This window comes from Atta cephalotes (assembly GCF_000143395.1).
Source record: "Atta cephalotes unplaced genomic scaffold scaffold00019, whole genome shotgun sequence".
NCBI lineage: Eukaryota > Metazoa > Arthropoda > Insecta > Hymenoptera > Formicidae > Atta > Atta cephalotes.
In genome coordinates, this window is record NW_012130083.1 from 4881055 (window position 1) to 4903789 (window position 22735).

At 32.6% G+C, this 22735-nt stretch overlaps 1 protein-coding gene across 1 annotated transcript in view; it reads left to right on the top strand.

Moving 5' to 3' along the window:
* LOC105619195 (myosin heavy chain, muscle) overlaps positions 1–22735 on the top strand; it is a 47866-nt gene that overhangs the window by 8853 nt on the left and 16278 nt on the right. The window contains exons 2-10 of the mRNA XM_012200719.1: positions 274–372; positions 889–992; positions 8449–8586; positions 8987–9256; positions 13216–13386; positions 17133–17312; positions 17662–18080; positions 18822–18939; positions 21875–22138. Coding sequence (XP_012056109.1) covers positions 274–372; positions 889–992; positions 8449–8586; positions 8987–9256; positions 13216–13386; positions 17133–17312; positions 17662–18080; positions 18822–18939; positions 21875–22138 — 1763 coding nt within the window. The remainder of the gene's footprint in view (positions 1–273; positions 373–888; positions 993–8448; positions 8587–8986; positions 9257–13215; positions 13387–17132; positions 17313–17661; positions 18081–18821; positions 18940–21874; positions 22139–22735) is intronic.

The following is a 22735-nucleotide window of genomic DNA, read 5'->3' on the forward strand; positions in this document are numbered from 1 at the left end:
GTTNTTCTTACTCTTNTTGTTNTATTATGTNTTCTNATATATTATTATATATATATATATATTATATTATANAATATATATATATAATAATATATATATATATATATATATATATATTTCATATATATTTCATATATACACATATTTCTTTTTTTTAGATGTTTTGCTTTTAAAAAGTAAATGTAGAACTTTTTTCATAGAACTTTTTTTATAAACAAAAAATATATTTCTTCAGATAAATATATTTTATAACATAATGTTCTTTTTATACAGATCTACTGGAGAAGGCTCGTGTCATCTCTCAACAAACCCTCGAGCGTTCCTACCATATCTTCTATCAGATGATGTCCGGTTCAGTCAAGGGACTGAAGGGTAAGATCATTAATATTTCTCGTGAAAGAAAGTGAAATCCGTTCGAAATAGGATTTGCATGTCAATTCCCATGAATTATATTTCTTTCATATAGGATCATGTCGACAAATCATCGTTATCTCGAGAAAGATGAAAAAATCAATTATTTGTAAAAATTATTTACACATTTGTTATATATAATAAAGAAATAAATAATAAATATCAATTATGACACGGCAACGTCATCAGTTAGAAAATTAATTGTTCTTTTGAATTAAACATAATATATACATACAATTAGTCATCTTTAGAGAATAATAAATTGATTTTTTTCTCGAGATAGCGATTATTTTTAGAGCGCTCGGGAACGCTCTAGCTAATAACGTGATTAGATCGATAAGATGAGATAGGTGCTGTGGAGCCTGGAAGAAAGAAAGGTTCCGCGCATGACTCGGTGTAATCTCCTGGAAAGTCGCCCTCTTTCCTTTCACGAATCAGCAAAATTTCTCACTATCGAATTATCCTCATTCCACGCAGAGATATGCCTCCTATCGAACAACGTCAACGATTACTACTTCGTATCTCAGGGCAAGACAACGATCCCAAACGTCGACGACGGCGAGGAGTGTTTGCTGACTGACGTAAGAGCCTGACGATAACGAATATATCGCAGGATTCTCGCCTCTTATTTATTACCTTTGTATATGATACCTTAGACTCAGTTGCTGACCACAGTTGGCAATTTTCGTGGATTAACCGTATATAGCGTTGCCTGGAGGAATTGTAGCAGGCAATTCGTAACGCCTCTAGAACGGGGTATTGTGAGAGAAACGTGTCTATCAAGATCGATTTTCTTAATCGGATAATGTAATTCAATATTTACTAAGTAGTTTTATATTATATTTAGTATTAATTGATTTTTATTAATAATTTCAAATAGAAGAAAACTCTACTCTTGGTTCCATTAATAACTTGGAAGCAAAGAAATATATATGACAAGTTTGTAAACATTTTAATCGATAAAATTTGAGAAATCGAGAAATTTATAATTTCTAAATAAATTCCATTTTTTTAGAATTTTATAATTTTAAGTTAGATCTAACTTTTTAAAAATTAGATTAAATATAATTAAAATTTAACTTTACTGAAAAAAAATCAAAACTAATCTGATAAATTAAAGAAATCTTATTTTATTTAAAGCAATTTTATTTAAGATTACTTGGTTTTGTTTTCTTAGGAAAAAAAATGAAATAAAATTATTATTCCAAAATAGAGATTCGGCGACGACAGTAGCGTATCTCTCGTAGAATAGCGTGCTGTATAGTAGATCTCTCCGCTGCAAGAGGGAGAGCTGGAACATTTTGTATATAATTTCCTAGCAAAGGCGTAATCCGCAAAAGGAGCAGCGGTATTTTGCAGAGCTATATTGTAGAAACGTACTTTTAGTATAGAAGATATTCTGAATACCGAACGTTGACATCGTAGACGAAGAAACTATCTTGAGATTGTTATATGTGTATAGTCGAAATTTCAGAAGCTTTCAGAAAATTCCTTAAGAATTCAATGAAGCACATTTGCATAAAAATATTTACAGAAACATTACATGAAAATAACCCGTTAAAATTAATAAGACATATGTATCGTAATATTTTTTAAAAAAGAATAAATGTTAAGAATAAAAAGACTTTTTTACAAGTTTTAAAAAGTTCTTCTTGGTCTAAATCTAATTAATTTTGCTATGTCACAGCACGAATTTGTGATATAAATGAAAATATATATATTTATAAATAAGAAAAGAAGAACTAACACTTTCTGAAGAGAAAACAGATACTTTGATAGTTTCTTCGTCAAGGTGATGATCTCCTAATGAGCACAGGTGGGATCTCTTTGTTGTTATCTTTTTCTCTCTAGTATTTTACTTTGAGACGCAGTTGAGAGAACCCGCGGACTCGCAAGGGTTCATAGATCCCCTGTAGATACAACCCCTTTAGGTAGCACGATGGAAAGCCACCAAAAAACATGGCCCACCATCGATTGTTCTAACCACCCGCATGTTTTCTTTCTTTCTATTCGGTCCTGTAGCGATGTGTCTGCTGTCCAACAACATCACCGACTACTACTTTGTATCGCAAGGCAAGACGACGATTCCTGGCCTCGATGACGGCGAAGAGCTTTTGGTTACCGATGTAAGTGCAACGACCTGGACCAGCTGGCGTCAATAATTACGCCAGTAAAACAAATTCCATTGAGATAATAGGAATTAAATGAACTTTTGGAAGCTCTACTTCCAGATTAAATTATTTTATATATACAATTATTTAACTCATATTTATGCAATATATTATTTATAATTTTTACCTTTCGTTGTATTTTATCAGATTTACGTAATATTAATTTATCGTATTTCTTAGTGAAAATATTTTAAAGATAATACTATGTAACTGATATTTAGATACGCGTTAATTTTCAAATTATTGTTTAATTTTCATTTTTGCGTAAAAGCTATTTATACCATTTTATAAAAGAAGATAATTTCTGCTTATTTATTTATGTAGTAATCTTAATTTGTTTCTGAAATTGTTATAGTAATTTTATACCTTAATCGTCTTAGTGTGTATAAAAATATCTATTCTCGAAGCCCGCTGGTCCAATTCTCTAAGCACTAGCTCCTCTGTAAATAATTGTCGCCTTTCCGTATACAGCGACTGCTTCCGGAAAAGTGTCATCGCTCACTGAATACTTCACCGAGTGACGATTCTTTTTCATTTTGAATTTTTTTGGTGTCAGCTTCTACTTACATATCCTGTATTTAGTATGAAAATGTTTATCTATGTTATTATTTCTTCTTATGTGCTAGCTATATTTCTCAACGTTTTTTCTCTTTCTTTCTTTCTCTTTCTTTCTGCTCTCTTCTATATTTCCATTGCAGCTCTTCAATGTGCCACGTGATTAACCGAATATATTCTTACAGCGTTACATGCGGACATCTGTACATTATTACAACTTCTCCCTATTTTTCTCTATAAAGAAAAACATATCTTTGAGAGATATCTTTCTCTCTTTTCTTCTTCTCTATCGCACTCTCATTTTTTTCAGCAAACTCGCCGATAATAACTTGCTATTATCTTTTTTATTGCGAGCATCGACGATACAGTTACTTTGTGATCTAAGATTCCAAATTAAAATTTTATTAAAATAATTATTAATTAATAAATCAATTATTGGATTAATTTGGTTAAAAAATATTTTCCGAGAAAGAAGAGGTGAATTTTTTATATGATGAATAAAGGGACTTGTCAACGATGATCGCACTTGCTTGCCAAATACAAGATCGAGCATGGATAAAAAAAAGAACAAACTAATACAGAAACTAATACAGAAACTATGTTGAGCAACCGGATCAGCGACTACAGGTACATTAACCAGGGTAAGACCAGAATTCCGGGAATCAACGATTGCGCAGCCATGGATGCAACGGACGTAAGTCCAGCCCCCAAGGTGTTTTCGAACCTCGGCGAAATTCAGACTCCTTTGTGGCTTCTTATGAAATTATTTAAAAATATTGACTTATTTTGAACCAATATTTTATTGTGGAAGAAGTAATTATTAGAAACTTTTTGTAAGAAAGGGAGATACCTATACTATAATTATCTTTTAAATAATTAAAACCGGCTGTCTCAATGATCATTTCAATTATTATATAATCGCATATTCGATTAATTTATAAAACTGCAGAGTTAAAAAAATTAAATATTTATTTTTTTCATTTAAATGGCTTAAGGGGATCCTAAAATCGTCTGTTTTATCGAACGTAATAATTTTTCTGAAAGGTTTTCGTATGTATTTTACAGATTTGATACTCTTTTTTAGAATTAAAGTATAAGCATTAATAAAGTATAAGCATGTCTGATAGGTGGAGTTTATGTTGAGAGTGAAAAAAATTTTTGAATATTATTAAATAAATTGAATATTACTAAATAAAAATGAACTCAGAAAATAAAGTAAAAAAGAATGAAAATATTTTTATGAAAATTATAAATTATAAAATTTACTTGAACTCTCTGGAAATTGTAAAAATTAAAATTTTTATATATTATACATTCAATTCACTATTAATTAAATAATCTTCTTCATTTATTTGTTTTTAAATTAAAATCTCTTTTTTTAATCGAATATAACATCTAAAGTTATCAAGTGAAGACATTTGATATAAAAGCATAATTGTTAAACTGTACTTACAAAATTAGAGTCTCCAGACATGTAAATTATACGAAGAAAACAACATTGAATTCTTAGAATTAGGTTACGTAAATTAGAATTACGTATCTAATTTGATACGAAAGCCTTACAAAAATTTATGTGTATGTATGTATGTGTACGATATTTATGTAGTAATATCTAGTAATGTTTCGTAGTCAATGTTTCGTAAATTGTATGTATGTATGTATTGTAAATCATGTATTGTGTCGTGTTTTATCGGTAAAATAGCGATCGCATTAGAAGATCTTTAGGATCTCCTTAATTTTAAACTTCAATATAATTTATAAAAATAATTATTTTTCTGCTTTTCTTATTGAGCAACAAACAAAGTGATGCTGAAGTTTGCCCGAGGAATCGTCACCTCCTCGCCCCCCGCCTGCGAAAGCTGCCTGCCGCAATCGGGGCGCGGGGAGATTGGGAGCGCGAGACTTTCTCACGCTGAAGAAATATTCTCTTCTGTCAAGATAGGAACTTATCGCCCCCATTTACCCGCTCCCCGATACGCCCATCACACTATTATCGTCCGTCCTGTATATGTCCAGACTGTTGAAAACACGCGCTCGCAAATGCAATCTCTTCGTCTTTTTCGCGATTCAATCATCTTCCAAAAAGATCTTTTTGCTAAATGGAAGAATTAAAAGAAGTCCTTAAACAAAGATATATTTTTTGATAACAAAATTGAAAAATTGTTTCTGAGTTTAAAATAATATTGGACAAAGAGGTTTTTTTGAGAAAATATATTTTATAAAAATTCGCTGGAGAAAATGTTTATTAGTTATATTAAATACGTTATATCAAATTTAAAATTTAAATTTTTTAAAAATCTTTTTGGAAAAGATATACTCAAAGATTTTTCTCGCGTTGGATCTTTTGAGTCTTAAAAATTGATTAACGATTGAAGCTCCGTGTCGCGTGTCGCAGATCAATAATGACCACTGATTAAGGCTGAATCGAGTACTGGATCTTTAGGAACAAACTGAAACAAAATCTAAAACTGCATTTTATTCTCCGAAATGCTTCACAGATATTTGTTTATTATCCAACAACATACACGACTATGTCAACGTGTCCCAAGGAAAAACCACGATCCCCAACGTCGATGATGGCGAAGAATGTTTGCTGACGGACGTAAGTCCTTAGATATCACTCCAGTTGTAAAAACGATGCCTTTCCTTTTTTGCCCTGTAAAAATTTTTCCTTTTTTCGTATTTTTACCTTTTCTCTGTCTTTAAATTATGAGGATATATAAATCCACACATCTTATACCAGCGACATCGATCAAGAAACCTCGTTTGAACATTTTTATTAATACAATCAATAGATTAAAATTAACGGTTTATAGTAACGAAAATTTATAGTAATGAAAAGTTATAATAATAATGAAAATTAATAAAAAGACAACAATTTGTTTATTAAAAGGATAGAATATCTTTGGAAGATCGACGTCGCTGTGGTTTTTCTGTCTTAGTGATTTATCGGAACATACAAATGCGGACAATAATGAGCAATAATTTTGTGCAATTATCTAAATAAAATTTTTAGTTTTGTAAAATTTATTAATTTTTTAAATTATTTAATTTATCTTTGATTATTCTTAAAAATGTAATTATTGGGGGTCTCAAAATATATTATAATAATAATAATAATAATAATAGTCTTAATTTAATATTTTTAATATTATCGTGGATACTTTTTGTTTTTATTGTTGTTATTTTTTGAATTAAAGATGTTAAAGATAATAGATTGTAAAATTTTTTTTATTTTAATTTATTATTTGGATATTTAAATGTGTGTAAAAATTCGATAAAATTTATGTTACAATATTTTTAATATAAGATTAATATTTCTTTTATAAATGTTATTTAGTATAATTTTTATATAGTATTATTTTTATATATTATTATATATTGTCTTATAGTAGATAGTATTACTTTTTATTAATATTATATATTTATTATGGACAGAATTTCAATATTATTATTTAATATTATTTATTTCAAGTTTTATTACTATTAATTTCAAGTTTTATTAATCTGAAATTTCGAAAAATTGTATTTCGTAAAATTTCGTAAAATTGAATTAAATATTGCACATATATATATATATATATATAAATAAATTAATTTTATATATATATATATATATAAAATTAAATAATTTTGATAGCTGAATTATTGCTACATTATCAACTGCGTAATTATGTATATAGTAGTATATTTCCGAGTTTTTCTGTATTTCTCCCCCCTTTAGTATTATATTTACTCCAGTTTTTTAACTTGGAGCAATTTAAGAATTCTTAAAAGAAATTCTTTCTCATCTCAATTTAAAGAAACTTAGCAATACTCCGAGCATCATGTCCCAGTAGTTTACGATCCTGTTGACTTTTCTATCCTTCCCCTCCCCCCCCTTCATCTATAGTGTTATTCTTCTTATGAGGACGTTCCATCCCTGGTTGAAATTTTGGTAGATTTGATCAGAGACGCAGCCTCAAGGAAGCGATTCTTCATCGATCGAGAATTTCATCGAGTGACGTGAATTTCGTAAAGAAGATTCAAACTGCCCCTCAAAGAAGCGAGGGGATTGATACCAAGACTGCGAGAAATCGTTCAGACTGACCCTGAAGGTCTTTTTATCACAAAAGAGACAAAGAGACAGTTCGCGACAAATGCGATTTAGAGAGATCTATAGAGATCAAGCTCGTGGCTTGTTCGAATTTTCTTCTTCTTACTCTTTTTCTGGCACTTTATGGTCCTGAAAGACCATGTAGGCAGTGTTAATTCGCGTTGATATCCGGAGCTTAGAAAAAAGAAGCTATCGCCATATAACACGAGCTTCGCTTCCGCTTTTTTGGCTCGCTGTTGCTGCAAGAACACTTTGATTGGTTTTACCAATGTCAATCGAATTTTTTCCAATGAATTACACAACTGGAAATAAATGAGAGAGAAAGCGACTGACCTGCAATTAAAGTTAAATTTTTACGAGCGATTTTTACGACATCGATTAATTTTAATTCTGATTCAATTAATTGAGAAATTAATTTAGGCTTATTATAATCGACAGTTATCAAATTGTATATACGCGATAAATGTATTAAAAAAAAATAGTTACAAATTTAGAAAAAGTTTTGGAAACATTGTTTCACAATTTATTAGAATTTTTATTTTTTAAAACAAGAATAAGCTTTTTCGATCGTAAAATAATTCATTTTAATTGACATTGTGGTGAAACTAGGCTTTATGCCTGGCTTTCTTTCTCTTTCTCTTTTTTCTTTTTCACATAGTTTCCACGCACGTTACATATAGCTGAACGATTTTCCAAAAAATAAATTTTTATTTACCATTAAAACGTTAAAGAAGTCATTTAACATTGAAATGACAACAAATTAGCTTATTTATTGGTTTACACTGTAATACACCGTAATCAGTTGCATCGATCGTTCGGCGTGCGTGGGAACGTTTATGCTGTCCTTGTGTTCCACTAACTCTCACTCGTCTATGTAAGTTTATATTTAAATTAATAACGAGAATCATATCCGAGGAATGATTAGGGATCCTCATTTTTCTGATCCCTTTTTTAAATTTGATTTGCGATAGATGATAAAACATTATTAAATTATTCTTCAGAATCTTTGAATCTGTTAATAAAATGTAGCTTTTGATTTTACGCGCGTACAACAAAATTTTCTGCAACAAAATTTCGCATTTAAATAATAAAAGATGTATGAGATGTATAAAGTACGTTTGAAAAATTTATATCTTTCGTGAATCAACTCCTCATAATTTCAAACAATTTCTGATACGAGAATGAAGGTTTAACAAGATTTCTTTTTGGTAACAGCAAGCTTTCGATGTGTTGGGCTTCACCCAGGAAGAGAAGGATGACATCTACAAAATCACCGCGGCTGTTATGCATATGGGTGGCATGAAATTCAAGCAGAGGGGTCGTGAAGAACAAGCTGAAGCAGATGGCACTGAAGTACGTATTTTTAAATAGCTACTGAGAGGCCACAATTATCAATAACAGTTTCTGATACTTTTTAAACAAATTTCTAATTAAGAAGATTATTCTAAATATTTTAGAACTAAGAAATTATTTTGCTTCATATTTATAAATGTGCCGCGGTCACTTTTTTATTTTCAGATAAAAATCTAGGTGCGCGAACGCATATCTATTAATCGATTTTTCGAACTAAATTTTTGTACAATTATATTCCAATTTTTTTTTACACGTATGTTGAAATTTTTTTGAGTCAGAAATTATAATTAAAATTCATTTTTAACATTAAAATCTATTTTCATTAAGCTATTACCGTTTCGTTTTTTGTTTTAATGAGAAGAAGTGTTGCAAGAAAGACTAATTATATTTCACACTTTAGGAAGGTGACCGCGTGGCCAAGTTGCTTGGCTGCGACTGTGCCGACCTTTACAAGAACTTGCTGAAGCCAAGGATCAAGGTCGGTAACGAGTTCGTCACCCAGGGTCGTAACAAGGACCAGGTAGCTTATTCTGTAGGCGCCATGTCAAAGGCGATGTTCGATAGGCTATTCAAATGGCTGGTGAAGAAATGTAATGAGACCCTGGATACCAAGCAGAAGAGGCAGCACTTCATCGGTGTACTGGATATTGCCGGTTTCGAGATCTTCGACGTAAGTTTCTCCCGAGCCGCGATTAATAAATATATAGACACACATATATGTATATACTTAACGTGATCGTCGACGATTTTTGTATAAAATTTTTGCCAAAGTTTCAGTAATTTACATTCGGTTATTTTGTCATTAATTAAACATTTTTCTAATAAATTTTATATAAAGTAGCCTGAAAAATGTATATAATGACAAAATAATATTTTATGTCTTTGGCATAAGTTAAAACTGGGCAAATAGCAAATTATTAAAAGTAAAAGATACTTGCGAATTATTTTTATAGAAAGCAAATTTATTTTTAAATGAAAATTTTAATCAAATTTTATCTGCACTTTATCTAAATATTTAATGTAAAGAATTATCAAAAAAATGTTTTTGCCTTATTATATGAATTTTTCAATGTTCTTTGTATAATATCAAGAAAAGAACAGTATCGTAAGAAAGAGAAAGCAAACGCATTCAAAAATTTTTCTTTCGAATCGTCGACGTGAACGAAAATATAATTGAATACAAGGCAAAAGAAAATACTGAAGGTGCGAAGAACCTTTTTCGTACCTTCAATCCATACAGACTTCACTTTTCCCTATGACAAAGTAAAACAGGAAAGAAAGACACTCAAAATCGAGCATGACGAGAAGTGAATCGTGATTCACAAGGCGTTTCGAGTCTCCGTCGAGTGAGAAATCTTCTTAGAGAATTTAACCCATAATCATATTTCGTTACCTCGGTATCTCGCAGTTCAACGGCTTTGAGCAGCTCTGCATCAACTTTACCAACGAGAAGTTACAACAGTTCTTTAATCATCACATGTTCGTTCTCGAGCAAGAGGAGTACAAGAAGGAGGGCATCGTCTGGCAATTCATTGACTTCGGCATGGACTTGCTAGCTTGTATCGAGTTGATCGAGAAGGTGAACGATCGATCTGCCCTCCTCTTTGTTTTTCGATCTCTTTAGAAGGTCTATAAACCTTTTTAGGTCCCGCACGTTAATCTTATTGAAGTATTTGCATTTTTCCAAAAGATATCTTAGATCTTCATAGATTGTCCTTTCCCTAGATATGTATCGTCGTCCTTTTGAGGTTGCCATAAACCTCAATATAAACTTAGATATTAGACTCCTGATTGGATTTCTATATTTTGAATAGATTTGGGAATTTTATTTTTATGGAATAAATTTATCACAATTCCTTAGATGTCTTTTTTAGGACATTGTGAGTCTAAATGTTCCGTTGATTTCCTGAATAATTCCATTCTGTCTTGAACAAATTGTGAATTTTTATTGAACGTGATGATTAATATTCTTGTAATTTTATTATTTATTGTATCAATTAACATCATATAAAGAGAAAAAAGTATTAGTTTTATATAAATTATGAATTATCTATATTGTTCTCTTGAAAAACGCATGATTTCGAAAAATCCCTCTTCAATTGCCCCTAATTGTTCTGCACGTTTCTATAGAAGTAGCAAAATTTGTCTTATTGAAAAATATACCCAAATTTTTATCGAATTCTTTTATCGAGAATGCTCTTAGATATATTCTTAGATTCCCTGAAGAATGCTCATTCGCTCTATCTGATTTCAAGTGGGACAGCGTGCAGGTAAAAGGATATTTTTTCATTCATCGAAAGGACATTCATTGTCATCATTGTCACCATTGAAACAGTGGACTTCACGTAGAATGAATATGGTGTAGAGATGATTAACCACTAGCCTATCCTCCCTTATTTTGAATTAAGTACTTTTGTTTAACTGTCCATTTGTAAACAGGACGGTCAGGAATCGTGCAGAAACCACTCTTTTACGATTTTCATTCATTTTCTGGTTTTCCCATTGATAGAATTGGTAATGGTTGTTGACAGTAGACTAATATTATTGGACCCTACATATTTGTATTCATAAAGATATCTGATCACAGACACGAAAATTGAAAACTGAAAATGTTGAAAGACACGAAAACTGCATTCAAAATCTAAGATAAATATTTATTACAAATATTTATTACAGATTATTCATTACATATTATTTATTATAAATTGAATGCGTTAATTTTCTTGTTTGTCTGTGATCCGATTTCTTATTACATCCGAAAACTCAATGAGTTGTCCAGATTATTAACGATACTTCTACGTAGTTGTACAAAAATAAAGATTGGATAAAAACATATGATACCTTTTCAATTAACTTTGAATTTAGCATAAATCTTGTATTTTGATTTTTTTCCGTATTCTGTTTTAAATCGATTGATATTCTGGACACAAATCGAAACATTGGAATATTCTCTGACATGATTTAAACCCAAAACCTGAAAGAACGACCTCGTGCTAGGTCGCGATGTGATTGACAACAATCTGTCCCAGCGATAAACGGTGCCGCACAACACCGATTTAAATTATGTACCCTACAGAAAAATCCCTCGTAATGAGACTTTCATCAGCCTGAAGTTTCGAATCGACAACAGAATTTAAACTTCACAAATTTGTTTTTTTCAACAATTTTATTAGAAAAGAGAAATTAAATAATATAATATTAATAAAATACGATTAATGTAAAATATGATGTATAATTAAAATACGATGTCAGAATTACTTTATCAGTCTCAAATGAAGAAAAAAGTTATTGTTAAAAAGTTATATGTGTTCTATTACATTTAAAAAAACTCCATTAAGAATATTTTTATGTATGTAACCATTTCGAAACGAAACTTTGGGCAATTTCGCAATTCCAATCGATGTTGTAAACGTGTGTAAGAAATCCCTTAAAAGAAACAGGACAAAAGACCTACGAAAGACCTAAAAAGAAGTGTCAAGAGGTAGAAAAAAGAGAAAATGATATACACATACGCATGCCTGTTTCTTGCTCTCGAACAGTTCAACAGCTTCGAGCAGCTCTGTATCAACTTCACCAACGAGAAGCTGCAGCAGTTCTTCAATCACCACATGTTCGTCCTCGAACAAGAAGAATATACAAGGGAGGGCATTGAGTGGTCCTTCATAGATTTTGGCATGGACCTGGTCGCATGTATCGATCTGATCGAGAAGGTACATTAGGACAATGGATCGATCGATTCCTGGCCGGATAAAAACCCGACAGACGGGGTACGGCCGGAAACAAAAGAGAACGGGATAGCTCAAAACTGAATAACGAACGAATGATACGACATGAAAATTGAGATACCTAAGCGTGCGGAAATCCCTGATGATTTATCACGGATCAGAGGAAACCGCTATTCTAACGCTTATTTCCTAAAAATAAAGTGATTGTCCACTGTTTTCTTATCGTCAGCCATTTATGTTCACCTGATCCTCTGCCTTTCTTTTATTCTGTTTGTGTCATCGATCTCGCGGTTTCGGCCGCATGTATTGTTATCAACAAGCAAGCTTTCCTGTTCGCATTCCGCTTAGGCTAGTTTTAGTTCCTTCCTCTATGTCAAAGGCAAACTTTTATAAAAAAAATATCATCAAAATCTCGAAAAGTTTAATTTTTATCGAGAACATTTCAATCAATTTAAAAAAAACATATAGTTTGCATTTTTCAATTATTCTATATAGATAGTTTTTAAAAACTAGAATGAGACAGAAAGTGAGAAATTATAAGAATTTTTCGATTGAATAAAGAGAAGAATTTTTTAATAAGAATTGTATTATTAAAAATTGTAAAAAATTATAAATTGTAAAAAACGAAGTGTTACTCGATTTATTAAAAAAAAAACTAATTTGCGGAAATTAAAATTAAATTCAGCAATCTTTCAGGTAACAAATTCTATTTTTTTTTAAATATCAGAATTTTTAAAAATTCAAAATGTTGGACTCAACACACATATGACAAAAACACTTATTTAATTCTGTTGGAATATTTGTCTCACTGATAATGATTTTTGTCTCTCTCCCCTTCCTCATTCTGCTCTCTGTACCGTCTTCTCTTCCACTCTTCCTACGCATTGCAAACGCAAAATGGCAGTTCAACGGCTTTGAGCAGCTCTGCATCAACTTCACCAATGAGAAGTTGCAGCAGTTCTTCAACCATCATATGTTCGTGCTCGAGCAAGAGGAGTACAAGAAAGAGGGCATCGATTGGGTGTTCATTGATTTCGGCATGGACTTGCTAGCTTGTATCGAGCTGATTGAGAAGGTATTGTTATTTACCCCGAATCAAGGTTTGAATCGATCCGGCACTCTGGGAATTGATCGATCCCACGGACAACGAACGAGCAAGACATCGAACCAGCTTGAACAGATCTGAGACTTCACAAGAACCACGAAATGTTAATGTTGCTTTCCGGTTAAGTTTGACCGGTTTTTCATGCTTATGTTTGTCACAATCTTTCTGGATCTTCGAGAATCACGAAGATACCGAAGGTACTTAATGCGGGTACCTAAGCCACTTTTTGTCTTTCTTGCCCCTTATGATGTCCCGTCATGTCCTCAACGGCACTAATATCGTGTTCGTTTAGAATTTCCCCAAAATCGTTCAACAGATTGAACGACAATAAAACATCATTGTCTTTTTTTTGACGATCTACTAGATCCGGTTCGCAATCCTGAAAAGACCGGGATGAACCGTGAAGTGAAAAAGAGAAAGAAAAAAAATCGATAAATTACGAAGCTTATTATTGAAACTTATTACATCAAATCAATTGTAAGAGGACAAATTGTGAAATTATTAGACTTCAGCAAAGCTCCTGCGACGAGCACTGAATGTCAACCTATTTAAAAATTTAACTCGATTAAAAATTTTAGAACTTGATGATTAAAAAATACATCGTTTAGCGTGACATTAATCAACGAGCCTTAGTATAAAAATCAGATATGAAATAATTAATAATAATAATTATATAAAATATTAATAATTATATAAGGCTAAAATTAATGAGAAATTAACTCGTTCGGAAAGAGATGATGAATTAACAATTAATAATAAATAATCTGATAATTACATTCCTCGTCCCTGCCCCACGTATACAAAACCACATTGAGTGTCTATCTCTTACTTAGAAACTTACATTGAAAGTTTATCCACTTAATAAATTCTATTTGGATAAACCAACATATTGATGTAACACAACAATGAACTATTAGTGTTCATCATGATACGATTTTTAATTTACCATATAACGGCACAAGCGAGTGTCTTTAATCCATGCGACGAACTTGAAAAGAGAGAGAGAGCATAGCCATCTTTTATTTCACTCATGTCATCATGGGACTAAATTTAATTATTTACATGTTATTGAAATTTAAATATTTTAGTTTTCTAAAATTTTTCGAGTTCCTCGCATGTTTAAGAATAAATTCCCAAGGGCACATAGAGTGCACCCTATTGACACCCTCTCGACCCCGGTCCACCCCATTTCGCCTTCGTCCCGGAATCGAACGATGAAAGTTACGGGTCGAAGTCATCGGTCGAGCGTTCTCCTTTCGCGTCATCAGGCAGCATTAATGACGGCTGTTTCTCCCTGTTTCTTTTTTCTCTGTTCTTCGCTTAAACCCCCCGTTCGCATGGGCCCCCGTCCGCTGCGCTACTCGGTCGAGCAGTTCAACAGTTTCGAGCAGCTGTGCATCAATTTCACCAACGAGAAGTTACAGCAGTTCTTCAACCACCACATGTTCATCCTCGAGCAAGAGGAGTACAAGCGCGAGGGCATTGAATGGACATTTATTGACTTCGGCATGGATCTCCAGCAGACTATCGATTTGATCGAGAAGGTATCACCCGGCCGAGGCAAATCGACAGATCGCGATCCCGATCGCCAAGAAGACTCGGGAATTTCTCCGAATAACATATACACGCTCGAAATATATACGCTGAATGTGTTCCTGTCTTGTCTATCTGCTCGATCGAACACTAACACTATTTCCTACCGTCACACTTTTACTCGGCATTATCTTTTTTTTTTTGCCTCTCTCCACGTCAATCGAAAGGTGAAGCAATTTATCTATGCGATGGAATTTATATTATGATGTTTAATTATCTGAAGTCAAAATAATGAATTTTTATTTTCTTTAAATTCATCAATTCATTCAAAGGATTATAAATGCCGCTTTCGATTACGTCGCGAGAAGTTCCGATCGAAAGATCAAAGGACCAATCGACTGGACATGAATGGTGTCCTGCCGACCACGTCCCGTTTTCTTCACTGTTTTCTCTCTTTCTTTTTCTCTCGCTCTCTCCTCTTTCTCTCTCTGTCTCTTCGCTGTGTGCCTGTGTGCATCGTGGTGCATGAACGAATGCAGTACAACGGCTTCGAGCAGCTCTGCATCAACTTCACCAACGAGAAGCTGCAGCAGTACTTCAATCACCACATGTTCGTGCTCGAGCAGGAAGAGTACGAGCGTGAAGGTATCGCGTGGACCTTCATCGATTTCGGCATGGATTTGGAACCGACGATCAATCTGATCGAGAAGGTAAAGCGATGGGTCCGCGCAGGACACGGACTCAGTATTCTGGATCACTCGACTGTGATTCAGTAATGCATTCATTCGCGCTTGAGTTTAGCTTGCCCATTGTTGAGTTCGCAACTGTATTGCCAATATTGTGTGTCTCCTGCTATTTTGTACTTTCTCGCCTATGTATGTATTAATTACGTATCGTCTTCATTACATGCCATGGGTCTAGCGCGTAAAATTTCGTTCGTGGATCCTTCGTTAACTTCAAAATTATTTTTTATATTCAAAGACTTTAATATCATCACTTTAATATTTTATTTAACGCTGAGTAGTAATTTAAAATTAACAAGTGTTTTAATTAAATTGTGCAAGTCAAATTCCTGCATTTTTCACATTCAAATAAATTCTCTTTTTTCTCTTTAGCAAAGGGTATTTACAATTATAGTCTTTCCATATAAAATGATGATTTTTCTTTTGAATAGAATATTTTAGCACTTATGATTGAAAATTTGCGCGATAGACCCGAAAGATCATGTATATCATTGTAGTTTATATATAATATAATGAATGAAAAGATTGGTATATCGGAAATGATGATTGCACTTTCAAAATATAAAATTTTGCAATACAGGGAAAATTAATTTAATACAAAATGTCTATGTGAACCTCTACAATGAGTAAATTATATATTCCTAACACAATAGAGATAATTTGCTAACAATTGAGATGTAGGTATCACACTAAACAAAGTTAAAGTAAACATTTTGATTTCCGTCTTTTTTTCGGCCTCTTTTTTTCATCTGCGGAAGTCAATATTATAATGAAAGTGCAAGAGAGAATCAAATATAATATTCTTGTATTTGTATTAAATTTATGCTTGAAGAGAGAGAAAGAAAATTATAAATAATATTACTATTTTATTTTACTTGAAAAGAAAATTAGGTGCAATTATCATTGCCAAAGCATCCATCTGATAAATCTATTCTGTAGAATTACAGATAACGCACATTACTAAGAGTAGCGTTGGAGTTTTCCTCTTACGTAATCTGCAAGATTAATTATTAATGTATTACACGCTCGACAGTATAATATATAATTAATTAACCGTTGCAAAAGTAAAGATACATTAATGTCACAGTATCGAGCAAGTAGTAGATAACAAAGTATATCAACAAAGAGAGAGAGAGTATTTAGCATCTGTTTTCAGTAAAAGTTGAGGCACTAACGAAGTTTGTTTTACACGCGAAAATATTTTGCAGACACTTTCGCAAACGTTTCGCATAATGAGAATGCATAATGAGAACGTCTCCATTTCTTTTCTTTTATTAGTAGAACTTTACGCTAAGAATCAGTCGCGATTTAAAGAAATATCACATGTAATTAACGATAAGAAACAAGAAGACATTTGTATAACGCTACTCTTGGAAAATGCGAAATGAGATGTAACAGATTCTGATGGATTTCTTTGTTTCTTTTTTTTTCGCAATATAGCCTATGGGTATCCTCTCCATTCTTGAGGAAGAGTCTATGTTCCCCAAGGCCACTGATAAGACCTTCGAGGAGAAACTGAATAACAATCATCTCGGCAAAAGTCCCAACTATCTGAAGCCGAAGCCGCCCAAGCCTGGCCAGCAAGCGGCTCACTTCGCCATCGGCCATTATGCTGGCAATGTATGAATTTTTCTTTATTTTACTTTATGTAAAATATGATCTAACTTAAAAAAATGCACGATCTTATTTTTAAGAAAAGTTGAAGTTAATTTTTTGCTAAAAGAAAAGACTATTAATTATATTTTTAAATATAACGTTAAGACATTACTTCATATAAAGAAAATTAACAGTTATATTGTTTTAAAAAAAGTTAATATTTTTGCAAGAAATTAATTCTACATAGTTTAAGAAGCTAGTCTGATTTTTCGATAATTTTATTTATTGATTTTACTCATCGTCACGGAAGTTTGAAGATATAAATTTTTATTTTATAAAAAAAGATGGAATAGAAAATTTCTTTGGACTTCAGGTACCATACAACATCACTGGTTGGCTAGAGAAGAATAAGGATCCGCTGAACGACACGGTGGTTGATCAGTTCAAGAAATCCAATAACAAATTACTGGTGGAGATCTTCGCTGATCATCCCGGTCAGTCCGGTGATGCTGGCGGCGGCGGCGGTGGCAAGGGCGGACGTGGCAAGAAGGGTGGTGGCTTCTCCACTGTATCGTCTTCTTATAAGGAACAGTTGAACAACTTGATGACCACTTTACGTGCCACCCAGCCTCACTTTGTCCGTTGTATCATCCCCAACGAATTGAAGCAACCGGGTGTGATTGATTCCCATCTGGTTATGCATCAGCTCACCTGTAACGGTGTACTTGAAGGCATCCGTATTTGTCGTAAAGGTTTCCCCAACAGAATGGTGTATCCTGATTTTAAACTACGGTAAGAATCTTTCTTATTTTTTATCTGCGATTGATTATTTTTGTAAAAATTCGAAAAGTTCAATGGCTCGAGGAATTAAGTTTTTTCTATATGTGTATATAAATATAATAATATGTTTTTATATCGTTAGATTTTTTTAAAGATTTTCTAATAGAATTGGAAGATAAAAGTATCTACGACCTAAAATTTTACTTTTTTAGAAATTATCTATATTTCCTCGATCCTTCATAATAATTTATATATTTTACAAAAATCTGCAATGTTGATATTTTTTGAATTTATTAGCCAATTATTAGAATTATTAGGTTTTTTATTGTATTATATTAATTTTTTATTATTATACCAAATTATTATTACATCTCTTTAAACAAAATCGACATAGCGGATTTTCCTAATCACTATATTATTTAATATTTTTATTAGCGATGACTTTATAATGCGATTATTTAATTATACTAGTTTCTTCGTTTCGTAATAATTACGGAAATCAGTTGACGATAGATTTCAAAATGCTACGGAATTAGAATAATTTTTCGAAAAGAATTTAAAAAGATAATCTTCTTATCCCCTTTCTTTTTATATATATATATTTATCTTGTATATATATTTTTATAATTTAAAATTTCTATGATAAACGACGTAACTTTCCAATCTGTTTCTTACGCAAAATCAGGAGCATCAAGAAGGATTATTATCTTCGAATTTAATATAGTAATCGAATTTATGTTGTGTATCGTGTAGTTACATGATCCTAGCGCCCGCCCAAATGGCAGCGCATAGCGATCCCAAGGTCGCCGCGGCTAAGTGCTTCGAAGAGATCGCTCTTGATCCGGACAACTATAGGATTGGTCATACTAAGGCTAGTTGACGTACCCTCGATAAAAATTTTGACAATTCTACCACCTTGTTGTTTCTAAACTAGTGGATTAGTTTTCACTTTTTATATCCGATGTTCAAAGAATTAGAGAAAAAGTTTTCTACGTGGATGGTCCAAAGATTCTTATTTCGAAAATCGCGACAGAAAGTAAATATTTTTTGATGCGTGATAAAATATTAAGTATTGATGCGAAATAAACTATTAAATGTTTGATTTTGTTAGTTTCTAAATGGAATCTGTGTATATTTTTATTATTAATATTACGAGCTCACGAACTGATGATAATTAAACGAATGATAATTAAACGGATTCTTAATTAATTGAAAATCGTTTTTATAAATTAGCAACACTTAAGGACGATCCACGCTGGAATCCTATAAATTCAGCACGTCATCCCTCGATCTCGTTGAATGCAACATACATATTTGAATGCCATTTAATTTTGCCTGCCTCGTGAATTCGTCTCGTAAAAACAATTAAAAACTCTAACCAGATGTCCAAATCTGTTGTCCGACTTTTTTTAGATACCCGATTAAATTAGAAGATCAGTCCTCGAAACAGTGTTACACGTATTTATATAAAATGAGTCCCGATTTTCGTTTTAAAAATCGTGATTTAGTGATCAAGAAGGAACGAGGACCGTTCAGGGGATGACACGACGGAGTATAAATCTACGAAAATTCGTATCTAGAATCCTTGTGTTAATTAATTTGCACGTTTGCCCCCGTCCCGTATACCCCGATACCCCTTTAGATACAAGATCCTGGCGCCCGCGGCAGTCGACAAGGCAAAGGAGCCTAAGGACGCGGCCGCGGCTATTTTGGATTCCACCGGTCTCGACGCTGATATGTACCGTCTTGGACACACCAAGGCACGTTTTATCCCCTTTTCCTCCCTGACGCAATTTTCGATCTGGCCCTGACCGACGATGATCTCGCAGTGCGGCTTTGAATGCGATCAATGATGCTCGATGATTGATGAAAACTATTTCTTCAGTTTAAGATTGTTTTAGATTCTTTTCACGGTAAAGAATGATTGTTAATGATTTAGCGAGTTGATTTCACTCGAACATCGTCGATCGCAAATGACTCTGTCCGTTTATTATCATTGATGTAATTGAACCTTGACACGTCGATGCCCCTTAGTGACTGGGCGGTAGACATAAGCAAAAATAAAGATAAGGATAATACGTCTTTAAGCGCGAATATTCGAGAGAATTAACAGCACTATCATCTTTGTAATTTTTAATAAAAATTGTTGATTACAATGCTATTTATAATTCTTTTTCTGTTAAGCTATTGATTTCTCTAGAAATTTAATGAATTCTTAGTAGCAAAGTTATAAGTATTCTTCGAAAATCTCGCGCTTTAATTGAACGTCTTACCTTGTCCAAGATCGACATAAAGTGGATCTCCTCAATTAAAGTATCCTCGAAAGATACTTGTTACCCTTTGAATCTCTCCCCTCCCGCCCTCCGATGTATTCTCGATTCTACAGCAACGAGAAGTAATAATACGACAACCTCTAACCTGGCGTGGTGATTTTTTTCTGTCTGTTTTGTGATACACACATCGTCAAATACCAATATGTATCACCATCAAACACACTGAACCGCAAAACCGAACTTGACGGCGCGGTCGGCCACGAACGCAGATACAAAATTCTGTGCGCCCATGCCGTGCAAGAGCCTTGTGAGCCGCAAAAGGCCACCCAGATCATCCTGGACGCAATCAATCTGGAGAGTGATCAATACCGCATGGGTCACACCAAGGTATCGGACACCTACTGTGGTCCACGTCGTGATAGTATCACGACGCGCAAATGCTATCGCACTTTCTAAATTCTTTGGAGCGGAATCTTCACTCTTAAGAATGAAAATTGAGCCAATCTTGAAAAAGAGTGGCTCAATTTTTAATCTTTAAAAATGAAATTTCACTCTTCAGAGATTTACTCTAAAGTTTAAAAAGGCAAATTTATCACTGACAGCATGAAAGGCCTTCAAAACGTTTGCAGGATATATAAAATGTTGAATATTCTGTGGATGTTTCAAGAACTTTCGAGTTGTTTTTATAGCATCGATGGTTTATTCGCCAACATCAAAATATAAAAAAGAAAATTGAATATTTAAATTTTCGAATCTTGATAAATTTAAAAAAATACATGTTTAAATGATGAAAGCATAAATTCAAAGATCGAAGCAGGAATAGATTTTAAGATTCAAAACTTCCGGGAATCTGGAGTCTTGGAATATTCTGTAATACATTTTCCAATATGTGCAACACACTGTTTATATATTTATATATTTATGATCTTTGAGCAGTCATACGAAAATGTTGGCCATTAAACGTCGAAGAGTGTCAGTTTAACAACCGCGTGGCTTCGGCGATTAACTGTTTACAGCCTTCGAGCAAATTAATGACAAGCTATCATCAGTTACGCTAACAAAGGATACCTTTGCCAAATCAATTTTCAGCGTGGTGTAATCCCTCAAGAAGTGTGAGGCAATTTCTGTCTACTTCCTCTCGTTGAATAACGATCCTCTTTCCAAGCTAAAAGCAGCATGGAAGGCCAGTTTATAGAAGTTGATGCGATGTACCACGATTATTTTCTAGTGATATTGTAAATTGAATAAAAATTAAAATATTTATTGAGAATTAAATTGTTAATTATAAAACTTATATATATATAACTTATATATAGCTATATTCTAAAACTTATAGTTTTTAAAACTTTAATTTATTCGTATCTTTCTTTGGATCGCTTTAAATTAATTATATTTCTTTGAATGCTGAAAATTATGAATCAATCTATATAAATTTTATTATCACATTCGGTGATCGAGGTGCATCTTACTAAGTCCGTTATAAGAGCGATTTTTTTCAATGTTTCATTTCCTGTTTGCTTCTGGAAAAAATAGGTATTCTTCCGTGCCGGAGTTCTGGGTCAGATGGAAGAGCTTCGCGATGAGCGTCTTGGCAAGATCGTGTCCTGGATGCAAGCTTACATCAGGGGTTACCTGTCCCGTAAAGACTATAAGAAACTCCAGGAACAACGTTTGGCTCTTGTAGTTGTCCAAAGGAACTTGAGGAAATACCTCCAACTCCGCACCTGGCCATGGTGGAAGTTGTGGCAGAAGATCAAGCCTCTACTCAACGTCTCTCGCATCGAGGACGAGATGGCCGTGAGTATCTCTTCAAGATCCCATCTCGACAAATAATTTTGCTTAAAAATATTTTAGAAACACATTATCAAAATAATGAATTCAATAGATCGATCTTTCAAATTGTTACAATTTTTTTTCAATTACTTGTTTTTCTGTTTGATTTTTATTAAATTATTTGTTTAAATTCAAAAGTTTTAAATTTTAAAATTAATCTAATTGTTGAAAAAAATTTTTTTCTAAATATATAAAATTTTTTTCTAAATATATAAAAAGTTTACATAAAAACTTACGAAACTTGTGATATAATTTTTTTTCTATTTTTGAATCATTTATATGGAGTTATTATATTATTAAATATATTAATTATAATATATTTTTAATTTTAGTTTTGCAGATATATTGTCGGCAAATTTATCTTTCTATTTTAAGCTTTAAGGGAATAAAATACGGTTCTCGATCAGCACCCTGCGAATTGATTACAGCGAAGATAGTAAAGATTTTAGTATTCCGCATAGATATATTTCAATTCAAAGCAGTTCAAAGCAGAAATGATATTTCTATTTTANATGCTACAATTTTTATACATTTTGATTTATATATATATATATATATATA